Genomic DNA, 20000 nt, shown 5'->3' on the forward strand with positions numbered 1-20000 from the left:
ATGCTGTTTAGTTTCCCCTGTCTGTTGTTCCAAAGGGACTGAAACTCTCTGGACTACAACGGGGGGAGGGGCCTAAAGAGCTGCAGACAAGTGGAAAGCACGAATGTTAATGCAGCATCTAGCTAACAGCATGAAGCTAACTAGTTAACAGCATGGAGCTAACGAGCTAACAGCATGACGCTAACAGCATGGAGCTAACGAGCTAACAGCATGAAGCTAACTCGCTAACAGCATGAAGCTAACTCGCTAACATCATGAAGCTAACTAGCTGACAGCATGAAGCTAACTCGCTAACAGCATGAAGCTAAATCGCTAACAGCATGAAGCTAACTCGCTAACAGCATGAAGCTAACTCGCTGACAGCATGAAGCTAACTAGCTGACAGCATGAAGCTAACTAGTTGACAGCATGAAGCTAACTCACTAACAGCATGAAGCTAACTCGCTAACAGCATGAAGCTAACTCGCTGACAGCATGAAGCTAACTAGCTGACAGCATGAAGCTAACTCGCTAACAGCATGAAGCTAACTCGCTAACAGCATGAAGCTAACTTGCTAACAGCATGAAGCTAACTCGCTAACAGCATGAAGCTAACTAGCTTAAAGCATGAAGCTAACTCGCTAACAGCATGAAGCTAACTCGCTAACAGCATGAAGCTAACTCGCTGACAGCATGAAGCTAACTAGCTGACAGCATGAAGCTAACTAGCTTAAAGCATGAAGCTAACTCACTAACAGCGGAGGCTTTGTCTTTACTGTAGAAGCTAACTCTGCATGTAACAGCATGATGTGATCTGACTCTACTCTGTCCCCATGGAACATGTGATCTGACTCTACTCTGTCCCCATGGAACATGTGATCTGACTCTACTCTGTCCTCATGGAACATGTGATCTGACTCTACTCTGTCCCCATGGAACATGTGATCTGACTCTACTCTGTCCCCATGTAACATGTGATCTGACTCTACTCTGTCCCCATGGAACATGTGATCTGACTCTACTCTGTCCCCATGGAACATGTGATCTGACTCTACTCTGTCCCCATGTAACATGTGATCTGACTCTACTCTGTCCCCATGGAACATGTGATCTGACTCTACTCTGTCCTCATGGAACATGTGATCTGACTCTACTCTGTCCCCATGGAACATGTGATCTGACTCTACTCTGTCCCCATGTAACATGTGATCTCTCTGGCTCTACTCTGTCCTCATGGAACATGTGATCTGACTCTACTCTGTCCCCATGTAACATGTGATCTCTGACTCTACTCTGTCCCCATGTAACATGTGATCTGACTCTACTCTGTCCCCATGTAACATGTGATCTCTGACTCTACTCTGTCCCCATGTAACATGTGATCTCTGACTCTACTCTGTCCCCATGTAACATGTGATCTCTCTGACTACTCTGTCCCCATGTAACATGTGATCTCTGACTCTACTCTGTCCCCATGTAACATGTGATCTCTCTGACTCTACTCTGTCCCCATGTAACATGTGATCTCTCTGACTCTACTCTGTCCCCCATGTAACATGTGATCTCTGACTCTACTCTGTCCCCATGTAACATGTGATCTCTGACTCTACTCTGTCCCCATGTAACATGTGATCTCTGACTCTACTCTGTCCCCATGTAACATGTGATCTCTGACTCTACTCTGTCCCCATGTAACATGTGATCTCTGACTCTACTCTGTCCCCATGTAACATGTGATCTCTGACTCTACTCTGTCCCCATGTAACATGTGATCTCTGACTCTACTCTGTCCCCATGTAACATGTGATCTCTCTGACTCTACTCTGTCCCCATGTAACATGTGATCTCTGACTCTACTCTGTCCCCATGTAACATGTGATCTCTGACTCTACTCTGTCCCCATGTAACATGTGATCTCTGACTCTACTCTGTCCCCATGTAACATGTGATCTCTGACTCTACTCTGTCCCCATGTAACATGTGATCTCTGACTCTACTCTGTCCCCATGTAACATGTGATCTCTGACTCTACTCTGTCCCCATGTAACATGTGATCTCTGACTCTACTCTGTCCCCATGTAACATGTGATCTCTGACTCTACTCTGTCCCCATGTAACATGTGATCTCTGACTCTACTCTGTCCCCATGTAACATGTGATCTCTGACTCTACTCTGTCCCCATGTAACATGTGATCTCTGACTCTACTCTGTCCCCATGTAACATGTGATCTCTGACTCTACTCTGTCCCCATGTAACATGTGATCTCTGACTCTACTCTGTCCCCATGTAACATGTGATCTCTGACTCTACTCTGTCCCCATGTAACATGTGATCTCTGACTCTACTCTGTCCCCATGTAACATGTGATCTCTGACTCTACTCTGTCCCCATGTAACATGTGATCTCTGACTCTACTCTGTCCCCATGTAACATGTGATCTCTGACTCTACTCTGTCCCCATGTAACATGTGATCTCTGACTCTACTCTGTCCCCATGTAACATGTGATCTCTGACTCTACTCTGTCCCCATGTAACATGTGATCTCTGACTCTACTCTGTCCCCATGTAACATGTGATCTCTCTGACTCTACTCTGTCCCCATGTAACATGTGATCTCTGACTCTACTCTGTCCCCATGTAACATGTGATCTCTCTGACTCTACTCTGTCCCCATGTAACATGTGATCTCTCTGACTCTACTCTGTCCCCATGTAACATGTGATCTCTGACTCTACTCTGTCCCCATGTAACATGTGATCTCTGACTCTACTCTGTCCCCATGTAACATGTGATCTCTCTGACTCTACTCTGTCCCCATGTAACATGTGATCTCTCTGACTCTACTCTGTCCCCATGTAACATGTGATCTCTCTGACTCTACTCTGTCCTCATGTAACATGTGATCTCTTTCTGACTCTATTCTGAACCTCTTTCATGTGAGGGTGAAACTCTTCTATTGTGTGACCCTCTGAAGCCCCGCCCCCAATGTTCCTTAAAGCTGCTCTGAACCTCTCATGCCAAAGTCACAGTGTGTTGATAGTTGTTATTGGACCGTGTTGAGCACGCTGTGTTCTTGAAATAAAGCTTTGTTTTTTACAATATTCTACTCAAAACCTCTTTTCTTCTCATTGTTGAGTGATATTTAAACTGCCCCCCCGCCCCAAAAAACATTTCACCAGCCGCCACTGACACTCACACACACTCACACTCTCACACACTCACACTCACACACACTCACACACACACCACACATCACTCTCACACACACACACCACACATCACACACACTGTGCTCCTCCTTGCTCACAGGTCAAAGGGTAGTTGGGACCCTGACGGTCTCCACTAGCCCATCACTCAGAAACAGACCCTCGAATGGAGGGATGGAGAGAGAGAGAGACGGAGAGAGAGATAGAGAGAGGGAGGGAAGAAGGGAGATGCCCTCACATGAAGTGTGTGTGTGTGTGTTTTTCATGGAGTAGATCAACAGTCGATCTGCTGAGCTTTAACACGTATGATGAATATGTTGGGATGTCAGTCGGCCTATCAGAGGCTGTTGTTGGGCAGAATAGGAGTCCACCTGTTAAACGTATGGCGGAAAGCACGCTGTGTGTTCTCTTTTGTAGTTAAAGGGTGTGTGTGTGTGATGTGTGTGATGTGTGTGGTGTGTGTGTGTGATGTGTGTGTGATGTGTGGTGTGTGTGATGTGTGTGTGATGTGATGTGTGTGATGTGTGTGTGTGATGTGTGTGGTGTGGTGTGTGATGTGTGTGTGTGGTGTGTGTGTGTGTGTGATGTGTGTGTGTGTGTGTCACGCCTCCTCAGTAAAGGTCACATCTCCTGTTGTCTCCCGTGACCTTTAGTCCTCAGTGTGTCTGAAGTGTCCCTCTCGTTGTCCTCCCAGCATGCACTCTGGCTGCTTCCTTACCAACACGGAACAAACCAGTGAGTTTGAATAGTCAGGATCCTTTGAAGCTGTATTCTCTCTCCTGACCACCAGGGGACTCCTCTGGTTGTATAGAAGTCTATGCTTCATGTGTTAAAGCTGCATTCTCTCTCCTGGCCACCAGGGGGCGACTCCTCTGGTTGTATACAAGGTTTTTCCTCGGTCAAAATGGGTCTTCGGTGCTCCCAAACAAATTTGCACGGTCTATATTGCCATATCACCGTAATTAGCAGACATCTATGTATTTTTCTTCTTCTTTTTTTCACATAAATAATGGAGGCAATGCTTGAGGAAATCATTTTGCTTCCACTTTAGATTAAAATAGATCGGCTAATAGATTGACAATTAGAGATGCACCGATCAGGTTTTTTGGTGGCGATCACTGAAATCAGTATCTGCCGATCCGATAATACCGATCACGGTGTCGATTGAAGCATTATATTTATTGTGTAGCATTATTGCTATGAGGACTATGAGGAAATACATATATAAAGCACCTCAAACATTAAAGAAATTACTGATTTCTTTAAACATTTAGGACTTTTACTTTGAAAAATGTCCTAATTGATACATTAAAATTGATTGATTGCTATTGATGGGGATTTCAGATATGTATGGAACACATCTGTATCATTCATTTCCTGGAACTCTTGGGGAAATCTATTTACAGGACTTTGTTTAACATACAAAAGTCTGACTTATTTTTATAAACTCTTCCTTGGTACAGTAAAAATGTTTTAATGTGAGCATAATTTAGGCTAAATCTCAGAAACGATCTCTAAAGATACAAAATCAGTTCATTGTTTACTTGTGTATGATTTGTCGACATCTTATTTTGAAAAACGGATGTTGTTTCACGTGGTTCTTTCCGCTAACTTTGCAAAACCGGATGTTGTCACTTAAATCCTTCCGCTAACTTTATCAAACCCCTCTTTGCTCCCGATGGAATGTGTTTAGCGTGAGCATCTCTAGGGGCTCAGAGCCTCAGACATGTGAGAGTCGGCTGAGTCGACCCAGAGATTCAACTCGGGGGACGGGGACGCCGCTCGGTGGTGAGGATCCCCTCTGACCTCTGACCTCTGCGTGTGAAAATATCTCGCATTATAAATAACAAAGCTGTAGTGAATTTCAGAACTAGTTTCCCCAGCAATGTTTTGATGGCGCAGTCTGATGACGTGGACTGCGCAGTGAGCTTGTTTAACGCCCACTGCGCAGCCATTCTGGATAGTGTAGCTCCCCTTGTCACTCGCTCTGTCCGTCCAACTAATCCATCTCCCTGGATGAATGAGGAAATCTATGCGCTCAGGCTACACCGGCGCAGAGCTGAGAGACGGTGGAGAGCTGCTAACCTAGAAGTCCATCGACTCTTCTATAAAGATCTCACAGCTGATTTTAACACTCTGGTGGAAACTACTAGGGCTGCTTACTTTAAAAACCTCATTATCTCCAGCAAAAACAACCCCAAAGTGTTATTTAACACCATCAGCAAAATCGTGGCTCGCCCTCTTCCATCGATTCCTGTGTCTTCAGACAAGGAATGTAACACCTTCCTGTTGTTTTTTGTAAACAAGATTGCAGATGTTAGAGCCAACATCACCCCCTCCCCCGGTCCCCAGTCCAGTTTCTGTACCATCAATGAGCAACTTCTCACCTGTTGAGCTGGAGGAGGTGTTGGAGGTAGTAAATGCCATGAAGACCTCCTCTAGTCCCCTAGACATCCTGCCCACCTCCCTGCTAAAAGAAGCTATCTCTTCTGTTGCCCCCAGTCTGGTCAAAATTATAAACATGTCTCTGGTCACGGGTGTGGTGCCTTCTTATTTTAAGCAGGCGGCTGTCCAACCTCTCCTCAAAAAGCCCAACCTGGACCCCTCCTCTCCCCTAAACTACAGGCCCATATCTAAGCTACCTTTTATTTCAAAGGTACTGGAGAAAGTTGTAGCTAACCAACTTAACCTCCACCTGGCCACACACAACATTGGTGACAAGTTTCAATCCGGTTTCCGTAAGAAACACTCCACCGAGTCTGCCCTTCTTGGAGTATCTAATGACATCATGATGGCCTCCGACTGTGGCAAAAGTTCTGTTCTGGTCCTGCTAGACCTGAGTGCAGCTTTTGACACAGACAATCATAGTATTCTCCTAGATAGGCTAAAGAACTGGGTTGGGGTGTCAGGTCTAGCACTAAAATGGTTTGCCTCTTACCTCAGTGAGAGACATTTCTCAGTGTCAGCTGGTCCATATAAATCCGACTCCGCCCCTCTGCACTGCGGGTACCACAAGGCTCGGTGCTGGCCCGTTACTCTTTGCCCTATACCTGATCCCATTGGGTCAGCTGATCAGAACATTCTCTGGCATCACATACCACCTTTATGCTGACGACATCCAGCTGCTTTGCTCTTTTAAACCGGAGCAAATGCAGTCCCTCAGCATTCTGATGGAGTGTTTAGCCGCCATCGGGGGTTGGATGGCTAACAACCTCCTGCAGTTAAATGCAACCAAGACCGAGGTGTTGGTCATCGCCTCCGATGGCACCAGAGCCAGGGTACTAGAACATCTGGGCCCTCTCAAAAACAATGTCCACCCAACCATCAAAAACCTCGGTATTCATTTTGACCAGGCAATGCTGCTGGATAAACACGTCATGACTCTGAGTCGCAATTGCTTTTCCACCTGCGAAACATCGCGAAATTGCGTTCCATCATCGCCCACTCTGAGATGGAAATGGCTATACATGCCTTTGTATCCTCCAGACTGGATTATTGCAACTCACTGTTCACCTGTCTAAACCAGGCATCCATAAACCGCCTCCAACTGGTTCAAAATGCAGCTGCCAGATTACTCACCAGGTCAAAGAAATCGTGTCACATTACCCCTATACTGGCTGCCCTACACTGGTTACCAATCCAGTACAGGATCCAGTACAAAGTACTTCTCTTTACCTTTAAGGCCATACACGGCCTCGCCCCCAGTTATATACATGACCTCATCATACAGCACACCCCAGCCGGTCCTTACGGTCAGCTGACCAGGGGCTCTGGCAGTGCCGCACACGATTAAAAACAAAGGGCGATCGGTCCTTTGCTGCAGTCGCCCCACGCCTGTGGAACACACTTCCGCAGGTGTTGAGAGCAGCTCAGTTCGAAAATAGCTTCAGAAATCAGCTAAAAACACATCTCTACAAACAGGCATTTCTGGGTTAGGTTTCTGTGTGTTATCGGTTTTCTGCTCTCTATGTTTAATTTACTGTTTGTTGGTTTCTTCTACTGCGTTTGTGACTGCTCAAAAGTCTTGTGTACTGGAGGTAATGCACCCGCAATTTGTAATGTAGCACTGGCTTCTGCACCTTGCTGCTTTGTTTAACATGATGATATTGATGATGTTGTACTGTTTTTATTGTTTTTATTGTAAAGCACTCTGTGTATTCGTACTGCGAAGGGCGCTATAGAAATAAACTTTTACTTACTTACTCTGCGGCCCTCGCCGGGCGCATCGTCTCCGTTGAGGTGCGCCGGGATTGAAACGTCTCTGATAGTTTTTCTCGCAGATTTTATGTCATCTGATCGGCCGTTTTGAGAACGCCGATCAAAACCGATAATGGGAATATCGGCCGATATGGATCGGCGCCGATCAGATCGGTGCATCCCTATATAGTCCAGGTGTGTTGGTGCAGGTCGGGCTGTTGAGTGACCAGCAGCTGGCCGCTCTGTCCATTCACCTCACAGTTGCGTATTGATCAGACAAGAAGACACGCTTATTAACTCGATTACTGTTGATCCAAACAGAACGAGGGTTCGGCTGTAGCCGACTTGAAACATACTATTGAGAACATATTCGCTGACATGCACGTGATGAACACATTTTTTTTTTTTTTCCATCGCAGACTTTTTTTGCCTTAGGCGCTCGGGATTTGTCATAGGCGTTCGGGAAAACGGCGTAGGCGCGCGCCCAAATGTTCTCTATGCAGGAAAAACCCTGGTATAGAAGTCTGCTTCGTGTTAAAGCTGCATTATCTCTCCTGGCCACCAGGGGGCGATTGTTAAAGACTGATTTTAAAATGTGTTTTATGTATTATGAATTGATTATTTAATTTGTTTCGTAATGAGTGAGTTGGATGAACTGGTTCTGATCCGTTCGGCGGAGCTTTTTATTTATTTTATGAGCATCTGGTGACTTTGATGTTAGACGTTCGTCTGGGAATTAATTTGTATGATTTTATTTTTATTCACCAACTTTGACCACATTTTGCTAATTGTTGGAACATTGAAAGACAAATAAAGTTTTATTGAAGGGCGAGAGCATATCGTAGGTTAATAGATCTGTTGTATTGTTTACTTGTTTATTGTTCCGTCTCCAGACCATGGAGTGTTGTTTGTGTCCGGTGGGAAAAGGGGGCGGAGCCTCTGATGATTCTCCTGTGAACATGAGAGATGAACATGAGTGATGAACATGAGAGATGAAGAGTGATGAACATGAGAGATGAAGAGTGATGAACATGAGTGATGAAGAGTGATGAACATGAGAGATGAAGAGTGATGAACATGAGAGATGAACATGAGTGATGAAGCGTGATGAACATGAGTGATGAAGAGTGATGAACATGAGAGATGAACATGAGTGATGAAGATGAGTGATGAAGAGTGATGAACATGAGAGATGAAGAGTGATGAACATGAGAGATGAACATGAGAGATGAACATGAGTGATGAAGAGTGATGAACATGAGAGATGAAGAGTGATGAACATGAGAGATGAACATGAGTGATGAAGCGTGATGAACATGAGTGATGAAGAGTGATGAACATGAGAGATGAAGAGTGATGAACATGAGTGATGAACATGAGTGATGAAGAGTGATGAACATGAGAGATGAAGAGTGATGAACATGAGAGATGAACATGAGTGATGAACATGAGTGATGAAGAGTGATGAACATGAGAGATGAAGAGTGATGAACATGAGTGATGAACATGAGTGATGAACATGAGTGATGAACATGAGAGATGAACATGAGTGATGAAGAGTGATGAACATGAGTGATTGTAATGTTCTGGTCTCTATGTTTTGTCAATTTTAGTTCTACAAATATCTCTTCTGACTTGATGTGAAGATTTCTCTAGTAATGTCTCCTCCTCCTCTTCCTCCTCTTCCTCCTGCTCCTCCTCCTCCTCCTCCTGCTCCTCCTGCTCCTCCTCCTCCTGCTCCTCCTCTTGCTCCTCCTCCTCCTGCTCCTCCTCTTGCTCCTCCTCTTGCTCCTCCTCTTGCTGCTCCTCCTTCTCCTGCTCCACCTCTTCCTCCTGCTCCTCCTGCTCCTCCTCTTGCTCCTCCTCTTGCTGCTCCTCCTCCTCCTTCTCCTGCTCCACCTCTTCCTCTTGCTCCTCCTCCTCCTGCTCCTCCTCTTGCTCCTCCTCCTCCTGCTCCTGCAGTAAGCATGTTTCTCAACACCCTGACGCCCAAGTTCTACGTGGCTCTGACGGGAACCTCCTCCCTCATATCAGGACTCATCTTGGTAAGAAACCTCTTCTTGAACGTCTCACTGAGGGGGAGGAGCCACGTGAGGAGCCACATGGAGGAGGAGCCACACAGGGGGAGGAGCCACACTGGTGACCAGCTAAAAGAGAGAGAGAGAGACAGGAAGTCAGAGGGACGACACTGAGGGAGGACATGATGCTGTGGGGGAGAGAGAGAGGAGGAGAGAGAGGAGGAGGGGGGAGAGGGGGAGAGGAGAGAGGAAGAGAGAGAGGAGAGAGTAAGAGAGAGGAGAGAGGAGAGGGGGAAGAGGAAGTGGGGGAGAGGAGGAGGGGGGAGAGAGAGAGGAGGAGGGGGGAGAGAGAGAGGAGGAGAAGGAGAGGGAGAGAAAGGAGGAGAAGGAGAGGAGAGAGTTAAGGAAAGAGAGAGAGGAGAGGAGAGAGGTACCTGTATACAGAGGTAAACAACGAGAGGATGATGTCGTGGTTATTTCATCCCTCTACTTCCTCCCAGAGCTCGGCTGTGATTGGTCCATGTTTCAGAATCTGTTAATGAATCTCTCTCTCCCCTTATCTCTCCCCTTCTCCCTCTCTCCCTCTCAGATATTTGAGTGGTGGTATTTCAGGAAGTATGGGACCTCGTTCATCGAGCAGGTGTCGGTGAGCCACCTGCGCCCCCTGCTGGGCGGAGTGGACAGCAGCAGCCCCAGCAGCTCCAGCAGCAGCAGCGGAGAGGCGGACTCCAGTCGACAGAGCGTCTCTGGTGAGAAGACATCCCATAATAACACACATATAACTAGAACGGGCACTCGGTAGAGCGCATACCTTCGCATATCACAAGATTGGGCATTGAATTATGAACATTTTGGCATTAGTTGCATGCCAATTGGACAAAAATGTATCGTGCTATGGTAAAAAAAAGATTTTGACCTTTCCATGACCTTGACCTTTGACCCGATTGATCCCAAAATCTAATCAACTGGTCCCCGGATAATAAACAATCATCCCACCAAATTTCATGCGATTCGGTTCAATACTTTTTGAGTTCTGCGAAAGATTTTGACCTGTTCATGACCTTTGACCTTGACCTTTGACCCGATCGATCCCAAAATCTAATCAACTGGTCCCCGGATAATAAACAATCATCCCACCAAATTGCATGTGATTCGGTTCAATACTTTTTGAGTTTTGCGAATAACACGCATACAAATAAATAAATACACGGCGATCAAAACATAACCTTCCGGCATTTTCAATGCGAAGGTAAATATATATCTATATATTTATATATATAGATATATATTTATATGTATATAAATATCTATATATAATTATATATATATATAAATATATATATATATAATTATATATATATTTATATATACACATATATATATATTTATTTAAATATCTATATATATATATGTTTATATATACATTTATATATAGATATATTGTTTTATTTATATAAAATCTCTGTCTCTCTCTCTCTATGTCTCTCTCTCTATGTCTCTCTGTCTCTCTCTCTCTCTCTATGTCTCTCTATGTCTCTCTCTCTCTCTCTCTCTATGTCTCTCTCTCTCTCTCTCTACAGAATGTAAAGTCTGGAGAAATCCGTTGAATTTATTTCGTGGGGCTGAATATAACAGGTGAGTGAAAACAAACGAGAGGATCTCCTCCTCCTCCTCCTCCTCCTCTCATCCCCCTCTCATGTTTCAGGTACACGTGGGTGACGGGTCGAGAGCCTCTGACGTACTACGACATGAACCTGTCGGCTCAAGACCACCAGACCTTCTTCACCTGCGACTCGGACCACCTGAGACCAGCTGACGCCAGTGAGCCCCCCACACACACACACACACACACACACACACATCAGCTGGTGGCCTGAACCCTTGTGACGTCTTCACTCTGTGTGTGTGTGTGTGGTGTGTGTGTGTGTGTGTGTGGTGTGGTGTGTGTGTGTGTGTTTGTCAGTCATGCAGAAGGCGTGGAGGGAGAGGAATCCTCCGTCTCGTATCTCCGCTGCACACGACGCTCTGGAGCTGGAGGAGTGAGTCAAGAGACCCAGAGAGAGAGGAGGTGTCACTTCCTGCTTAACTCCTCCTCCTCTTCTTCTCCTTCTCCTCCTCCTCCTCCTTCCTCTTCTCCTCCTCCTCTCCTTCTCCTTCTCCTCCTCCTTCTTCTCCTCCTCCTCTTCTTCTCCTCCTGCTCCTCCTCCCCCTGTAGCTGTGCGACGGCGTTCATCCTGCTGGCGGAGGAGGAGGCGACCACCATCATGGAGGCGGAGCGTCTGTTCCGCCAGGCGCTGAAGGCCGGAGAGGGAAGCTACCGGAACAGCCAGCAGCTGCAGCACCACGGGGCGCCACACGAGGCACAGCACCGTGAGTGGGGGCGTGGTAGAGGGGGCACCGTGAGTGGGGGAGCAGTGGGGGGCAGCGTGAGTAGAGGGGGGCACCGTGAGTGGGGGGCACCGTGAGTAGGGGGCACGGAGGGCACCGTGGTGGGGGGCAGCGTGGTGGGGGCACCGTGAGTAGTGGGGGGCACCGTGAGTGGGGGCGTGGTGGGGGGCAGTGGTGGGGGGCAGGCGTGAGTGGGGGGCACCGTGGAGTAGAGTGGGGGCACCGTGAGTGGGGGGCAGCGTGTAGAGTGAGGGGGCACCGTGGTGGGGGGGCAGCGTGAGTGGGGGGCAGTGAGTGGGGGGCACCGTGAGTAGAGGGGGGCGTGAGTGGGGGCACCGTGGTGGGGGGCACCGTGAGTGGGGGCACCGTGAGTGGGGGGGGCACCGTGGTGGGGGGCACCGTGAGTAGAGGGGGGGCACCGTGAGTGAGGGGGGCACCGTGGTGAGGGGGCAGCGTGAGTAGAGGGGGCAGGCGTGGTGGGGGCACCGTGAGTGAGGGGCAGCGTGGTGGGGGGCAGCGTGGTGGGGGGCAGCGTGAGTAGAGGGGGCACCGTGAGTAGAGGGGGGCAGCGTGAGTAGAGGGGGCAGCGTGAGTAGAGGGGGGGCAGCGTGAGCGTGGTGGGGGCACCGTGAGTGAGGGGGCAGCGTGAGTGAGGGGGGCAGCGTGAGTAGAGGGGGCACCGTGAGTGGGGGCAGCGTGGTGGGGGGCAGCGTGAGTGGGGGGCAGCGTGAGTGGGGGGCAGCGTGGTGGGGGGGCAGCGTGAGTGGTGGGGGCACCGTGAGTAGAGGGGCAGCGTGAGTGAGGGGGCAGCGTGAGTAGAGGGGGCAGCGTGAGTGGGGCAGCGTGAGGGGGGCACCGTGAGTAGAGGGGGCAGCGTGGTAGAGGGGGGCAGCGTGGTAGGCGTGGTGGGGGCAGCGTGAGTGGGGGCAGCGTGAGTAGAGGGGGGCACCGTGAGTGGGGGGCAGCGTGAGTAGAGGGGGCACATGTGGGGGCACCGTGAGTGGGGGGCAGCGTGGTGGGGGGCAGCGTGAGTGGGGGGCAGCGTGAGTAGAGGGGGGCACCGTGGTGAGGGCAGCGTGAGTAGAGGGCACCGTGAGTAGAGCAGCGTGAGTAGGGGGGCAGCAGTAGAGGGGGCACCGTGAGTAGAGGGGTGAGTAGAGGGGCAGCGTGAGTAGGGGGCAGCGTGAGTAGGGGGCAGCGTGGTAGAGGCGTGAGTAGAGGGGCGAGAGGGGGCAGCGTGAGTAGAGGGGGTGTGTGTTACAGTGTGTGTGTGTGTGTGTGTGTGTTAGTGTGTGTGCATTTAGTGTGTGTGTGAGGTGTGTGTGTTAGTGTGTGTGTGTGTGTGTGTGTAGGGGTGTGTTACAGTGTGTGTGTGTACAGTGTGGCAGCGTGTGTGTAATATTACAGTGTGTATGTGTGTTATGTGTGTGTGTGTGTGTGTGTGTGTGTGTGTGTGTGTGTGTGTATTAATGTGTGTGTGTGTGTGTGTGTGTATTAATGTGTGTGTGTGTATTATTGTGTGTGTGTGTGTGTGTGTGTGTGTGTGTGTGTGTGTGTGTATTAATGTGTGTGTGTATGTGTGTGTGTGTGTGTGTTACAGTGTGTGTGTGTGTGTGTGTGTGTTACAGTGTGTGTGTGTGTGTGTTACAGTGTGTGTGTGTGTTACAGTGTGTGTGTGTGTGTGTTACAGTGTGTGTGTGTGTGTTACAGTGTGTGTGTGTGTGTGTTACAGTGTGTGTGTGTTACAGTGTGTGTGTGTGTTACAGTGTGTGTGTGTGTGTGTGTGTGTGTTACAGTGTGTGTGTTACAGTGTGTGTGTGTGTGTGTGTTATGTATATATTACAATGTGTGTGTGTGTGTGTGTTACAGTGTGTGTGTTACAGTGTGTGTGTGTGTGTGTGTTACAGTGTGTGTGTGTGTGTGTTACAGTGTGTGTGTGTGTTACAGTGTGTGTGTGTTACAGTGTGTGTGTGTTACAGTGTGTGTGTGTTACAGTGTGTGTGTGTTACAGTGTATTTAGTGTGTGTGTGTGTATGTGTGTGTACAGTGTGTGTGTGTAGTGTGTGTGTGTGTTACAGTGTGTGTGTGTGTTACAGTGTGTGTTACAGTGTGTGTGTGTGTTACAGTGTGTGTGTGTGTTACAGTGTGTGTGTGTTACAGTGTGTGTGTGTGTGTGTGTGTTACAGTGTGTGTGTGTTACAGTGTGTGTGTGTGTGTTACAGTGTGTGTGTGTGTGTGTTACAGTGTGTGTGTGTGTGTGTGTGTGTTACAGTGTGTGTGTGTGTGTGTTACAGTGTGTGTGTTACAGTGTGTGTGTCTTACAATGTGTGTGTGTGTGTCTTACAATGTGTGTGTGTGTGTCTTACGATGTGTGTGTGTGTTACAATGTGTGTTAGTGTGTGTTACAGTGTGTGTATACAGTGTGTGTATTATTACAGGTGTGTGTGTGTGTGTTAATATTAGTGTGTGTGTGTGTGTGTGTTACAGTGTGTGTGTGTGTGTACAGTGTTAGTGTGTGTGTATTAGTGTGTGTGTGTGTTACAGTGTGTGTGTGTGTTACAGTGTGTGTGTGTTACAGTGTGTGTGTGTTACAGTGTGTGTGTGTGTGTTACAGTGTGTGTGTTACAGTGTGTGTGTGTGTTAGTGTGTGTGTGTGTGTTACAGTGTGTGTGTGTGTGTGTGTGTTACAGTGTGTGTGTGTTACAGTGTGTGTGTTACAGTGTGTGTGTGTTACAGTGTGTGTGTGTTAGTGTGTGTGTGTACAGTGTGTGTGTGTTATGTGTATGTGTGTGTGTTACAGGTGTGCGTGTGTTACAGTGTGTGTGTGTGTGTTACAGTGTGTGTGTGTGTTGTGTGTGTGTGTGTTACAGTGTGTGTGTGTGTTACAGTGTGTGTGTGTGTGTGTTACAGTGTGTGTGTGTGTGTTACAGTGTGTGTGTGTTACAGTGTGTGTGTGTGTGTTACAGTGTGTGTGTTACAGTGTGTGTGTGTTACAGTGTGTGTGTTACTGAGGGTGATGTAGCGGTGAAACAGTTTGTGTTTCGAACAGTTACCGGAAGGTTGCAAGGAGGGATATGAATGTGGGGTCAATCTGAATCTGCAAAGCAAACCTCGAGCATCAGTGGATCTCTGTCTCTATGATGATTCTTCGTAACTTATATTTTACGACAAGGACACACAACACAGCTGGTAACCTATCCATGAAGTCTTCCTGCAAATGCCAATGCCTCTACATGCCTGGCATCTTGTGTCACTAAGTTTTTGTAACTCCCTAGCTGCCCCCATACATCTCCCTTTTTGAACATCCAGCCATTTCTGGTGCACATAGATCCTGACATGTACACACATGGAGCTTCTCAAGCAGTGAGAAGAAGCAATCAACCTCTGGAATCAGACGGCTTTCACAGGTGTCCAGCTAAGACCAGGTTCAGACAGTCGCATTACAGTGGACATAAAAACGACAAGTTTAGCCTCTGTCTTAATTCTGGCATGCCACACCTGTGTGTTTGCCACTCATCACTGAGGCCCCATCATAAACCTTGTCCAACAAGATTTTTCTTTGTACCTGAAGGCCCATATCTTTCTCCAAACACTGGATGATCATCATTCGCTGAGCCCCTTAGCATCTCAGATGTTGGGCATGTTGAAATCAAGAAAGCTTTCATGCACAACCCCGTTGCTAGTAATACCTAACTACTAATGACAGCTGCCCTTCCTTCTTTTCAGATCTTTGCTCTCATCAGCAATGCACAGAGCTACCACACTCTCCTTCACTTCCTTCACAATCACAATCTCATCATCACGCACCATACTTGCTAGCACTGCAGAAATTTCTGTCTTGTATGGTAGTGTTTGTGCTATTTTGCATTAGTTGTCCCTTCATTTCTTTTGGGCTTACCATAGGATTGTGTTTAGCGATCATTTTCTCAGAAATTTCAAGAAATTCCCTTTTGTTGTCATATTCTTCCTCATTCACGGTGACTTTCTTTTGTGCTATATTCTGTGTTATTTGCTGTCAACAAAGCAGTACATCTGCAACTGTTTGATAATGTAACTGCGATTCTCTTCAACTTTCTTTTTGTACTCTTTGTTAATCATATCTAAGATAGAAGAATCTGTAAGCTAATAGCTCTCTTGTGCTCATTCCAAGCAAACATGGCATTAATGTGGAGACTCAGATTTCTCATGCAAATCCAAAGCCAGCATCTTTGCACGTTGCTTTCCCTGCGGTGAAAAGCCTGATCTGAGGAGAAAACAGATTCCTGACGCGCCAGGCAGGAGGGTAAGTCTGCATAACATTGTAACAATGGGCTGAATCTTTGCTTTTAATGATATTCAAGCCAGGAATTGTGATTAAACCGCACTGGTTGAAACGCCCTCCTCTTCTCACCTTGGAGGTTCTTGGTTCTGAAACTCAACCTTTAAAGCAGGCTAGAGGGACCTGCTGCTCTTGACTGTATGAAATATCTGAAAGTGACAAAAGCATGAGAATTGGATCCAGTGTCATACTTGTTCAGGACAGAAGTGCCTACTCATTGGGGCATTAGTAAACAGATGAAAGAATTGAATTAAGTACAATATATTTCTACATATGAAATATTAAGGCATACCATCGAGGTCCAGGTGGGGCCACAAGGGCTGCTGCATCACCATCTCCCACGTGTCACTGCATGGCCTGTGCAGGTACTGCTGGATGGTTCCTCGAGTGTCAGTAAGCCATTGTTAGAGAGTGGCTGACTTGACACACCTGAAGTAATATAGGGATTTTAACAGTTGTATCAATTTGTTGTATGTCAAATTAGTCATATTTAGCTTTTTTCACACCTGTTGTTAAAAATAGGAGAAACTTTTGCCCTGAATCTCAGTATAAGCCACTATAAGTATAGCAAAAAGTGAAACATCTTCAAGTCATAGCAGATGGTTTTATAAAGATGCATACATTACATACCCTGATGTTGCAAGAGTGAAGATGAAGGGCCTTCATCACCAGTATCCTTGTCTGAGTCTACAAAAACACATACGTTGTCATCAAGTGAATGATAATAATCAATCAGCCTTTTTTGTAAGGCTAGGCTAATGTGTATCAAGATTTGTTTATACCCACATGTGTACAGCTGAAGCTGGAGGCTCTGCTGCACATCCCTAGCAGAGTCAAGCTGGCTCTCATCCTCAGACTGACTAGCTTTTCTGCTGGCTTCTGCTGCTCTGTCCTGCTCTGTTGTTTTGGATTTCTTTCTTTTGAAGAATCCTTGAATGTTCTGATTTCTTTTCATACTGTAATAGTCGCATGTCATGGATGCATGTCACTATATCTTGCACAATACATTTAGCTTCCATTATGAATGCATGAATGAATGTGACATGCAAAACTTACTCAGGTCTAATAATGTTACAAAGTTAGAAGAGATACAAGACAGATTTTGTACATACAACGTTAAGTTAGCTAGCGTTAGCATCAGCGTTAGCATTAGCGTTAGTATTAGCGTTAGCGTTAACGCATCGTTGACAAGCCAACCAAAACAATGATGACGACAGGGTTTTGCTAGTAAGCTGAGTCAGGAAATAATAATAAGATGGGAAAAAACGTTTTAGCTTTTAAACCATTCACACATGTGTATCAATAAGTCTACTCACATCTTTCAGGAGCTAAGAACTCCTGGACAGGTTTGCTGGGCAGCAAGCTGAGTCAGTCGACACTGTCGTGACGGCTTTATGATGACAGACCTGCACCATTCATATCGTGAAAATCAAAAAACGTTTTAGCTTATTGCAGCGTTCAAACTTTTTAAACCACTGACTCATTATGTGTAACTGTTATCAATAATTCTAGCTTTCTCATCTTTCGAGAGCGAGTAGCCGTGAATCTCTTGATGTCTTCTTGATGTCTTCTTGTCGGTTGAAATGAAAGTGTCGGTGGTCACACAATTCAAACGTTCCCGCATATCGGCATGATAGCTTCAATCAAGTGGTTTAGTGATATGGGGTGGCACCTGGGGTGGCCAATCAGATTCCAGGGTAGCAAGGTGCCACCCCTATGGCCACTCCCTGAACCATGCGCCCCTGGGGCAGCGTGAGTAGAGGGGGGGGGCAGCGTGAGTAGAGGGGGGGCACCGTGAGTAGAGGGGGGGCAGGTGAGTAGAGGGGGGGCAGCGTGAGTAGAGGGGGGCAGCGGAGCAGAGGGGGCAGTGAGTAGAGGGCAAAGTGGTGGAGGGGCAGCGTGAGTGGGGGCAAAGTAGAGGGGCGTGAGTGGGGGCAGCGTGAGTGGGGGGCAGAGAGGGGGCGTGAGTAGAGAGGTGGGGGGCAGCGTGAGTAGGGGGCAGCGATAGGGGGGCACAGTGAGTAGAGGGGGGCAAAGGAGCAGTGGGGGCAGTGAGAGGGGCAGTGAGCAGAGGGGGGCATGTGAGCAGAGGGGGGCAACTGTGAGTAGAGGGGTAAATTTATAGAGGGGGGGCGTGAGTAGAGGGGGCAGCGTGAGAGGGGGGCAGCGGAGCAGAGGGGCAGTGAGTAGAGGGGGGCAGCGTGAGTGGGGGCAGTGAGCAGAGAGGGGGCAGCGTGAGTAGAGGGGGGGCAGCGTGAGTAGAGGGGGGGTGAGAGGGGGTGCGTGAGGAGGAGGGGGGCAGGAAGTGGAGTAGAGGGGGGCACGAGTGGGGGGGCACCGTGAGAGAGGGGGCACCGTGAGTGGGGGCAGCGTGGAGGGGGGCAGCGTGAGTAGAGGGGGGGGGGTGAGTAGAGGGGGGGGCAGCGTGAGTAGAGGGGGGGCAGCGTGAGTAGAGGGGGGCAGCGTGAGTAGAGGGGGGGGGCAGCGTGAGTGGGGGCAGAGTAGAGGGGGGGCAGCGTGAGTGGGGGCACCGAGTGGTGGGGGCATGGTGGGGAGGCATGAGTGGAGACTGGCGTAGAGGGGGGCAGCGTGAGTGGGGGGCAGCGTGAGTAGAGGGGGGCAGCGGTGAGGGGTAGAGGGGGGCAGCGTGAGTAGAGGGGGCAGCGTGAGTGGGGGGCAGCGTGAGTAGAGGGGGGCAGCAGAGGGGTGAGTAGGGGGCACCGAGAGAGGGGGGGAAGCGTGAGAGAGGGGGGCAGTGAGTAGAGGGGGGGCACAGAGCAGAGGGGGGGAGGAGGGGGGGGGCGTGAGTAGAGGGGGGGTGTGCGTGAGTAGAGGGGGCAGTGTGAGTGGGGGCAGCGTGTATTGAGTAGAGAGCAGCGTGTGTGTGTTACAGTGTGTGTGTGTTACAGTGTGTGTGTGTGTGTTACAGTGTGTGTGTTACAGTGTGTGTATGTGTTACAGTGTGTGTGTGTTACAGTGTGTGTGTGTTACAGTGTGTGTGTGTGTGTTACAGTGTGTGTGTGTGTTAGTGTGTGTGTGTGTGTGTTACACTGTGTGTGTGTGTGTTACAGTGTGTGTGTTACAGTGTGTGTGTGTGTGGGTGTGTGTGTGTGTGTGTGTGTTACAGTGTGTGTGTTACAGTGTGTGTGTTACAATTAATAATAATATGTGTGTGTGTGTGTTACAGTGTGTGTGTTACAGTGTGTGTGTGTGTGTGTTACAGTGTGTGTGTTACAGTGTGTTACAGTGTGTGTGTGTGTGTTACAGTGTGTATGTTACAGTGTGTGTGTGTTAGTGCAGCAGTGTGTGTGTGTGTGTTACAGTGTGTGTATTAAATAATATATTAATATTAAATATTAATATTATATGTAATATGTGTGTGTGCAAAAGGCAGTGTGTGTGTGTGTGTGTGTGTAAGCGCAGTGTGTGTGCAGTTACAGTGTGTGTGTAAAATACAGTGTGTACAGTGTGTGTGTGTGTGTGTGTGTGTAATATTACAGTGTGTGTGTGTGTGTTAGTGTGTGTGTTACAGTGTATATTAATGTGTATATATATATTATTGTGTGTGTGTTATGTAAGGCAGTGTGTGTTACAGTGTGTATGTGTATGTTACAGTGTGTGTGTTACAGTGTGTGTGTATGTGTTACAGTGTGTGTGTGTAATATTAATTAATAATAATATATACATGTGTGTGTGTGTTACAGTGTGTGTGTGTATGTGTGTACAGTGTGTGTGTACAGTGTGTGTGTGTGTGTGTTACAGGCAGGTGTTACAGTGTGTGTGTGTGTTACTGTGTGTGTGTTACTGTGTGTGTAACAGTGTGTGTGTGTGTGTTACAGTGTGTGTGTTACAGTGTGTGTGTGTGTGTTACAGTGTGTGTGTTACAGTGTG

General features: G+C 47.8%; 1 protein-coding gene across 4 annotated transcripts in view; it reads left to right on the forward strand.

Annotated features, from left to right (window-relative positions):
* Positions 1 to 20000, forward strand: part of LOC130194635 (suppressor of tumorigenicity 7 protein homolog) — a 50075-nt gene that overhangs the window by 25464 nt on the left and 4611 nt on the right. For all 4 annotated transcript variants that reach the window (XM_056415662.1, XM_056415665.1, XM_056415664.1 and 1 more), the window contains 6 exons: positions 9348 to 9430; positions 9993 to 10152; positions 10984 to 11038; positions 11109 to 11224; positions 11367 to 11442; positions 11619 to 11773. In XM_056415662.1, the coding sequence (XP_056271637.1) occupies positions 9348 to 9430; positions 9993 to 10152; positions 10984 to 11038; positions 11109 to 11224; positions 11367 to 11442; positions 11619 to 11773 (645 nt within the window). The remainder of the gene's footprint in view (positions 1 to 9347; positions 9431 to 9992; positions 10153 to 10983; positions 11039 to 11108; positions 11225 to 11366; positions 11443 to 11618; positions 11774 to 20000) is intronic.

This window comes from Pseudoliparis swirei, chromosome 6 (genome assembly GCF_029220125.1).
Source record: "Pseudoliparis swirei isolate HS2019 ecotype Mariana Trench chromosome 6, NWPU_hadal_v1, whole genome shotgun sequence".
Classification (NCBI taxonomy): Eukaryota; Metazoa; Chordata; class Actinopteri; order Perciformes; family Liparidae; genus Pseudoliparis; species Pseudoliparis swirei.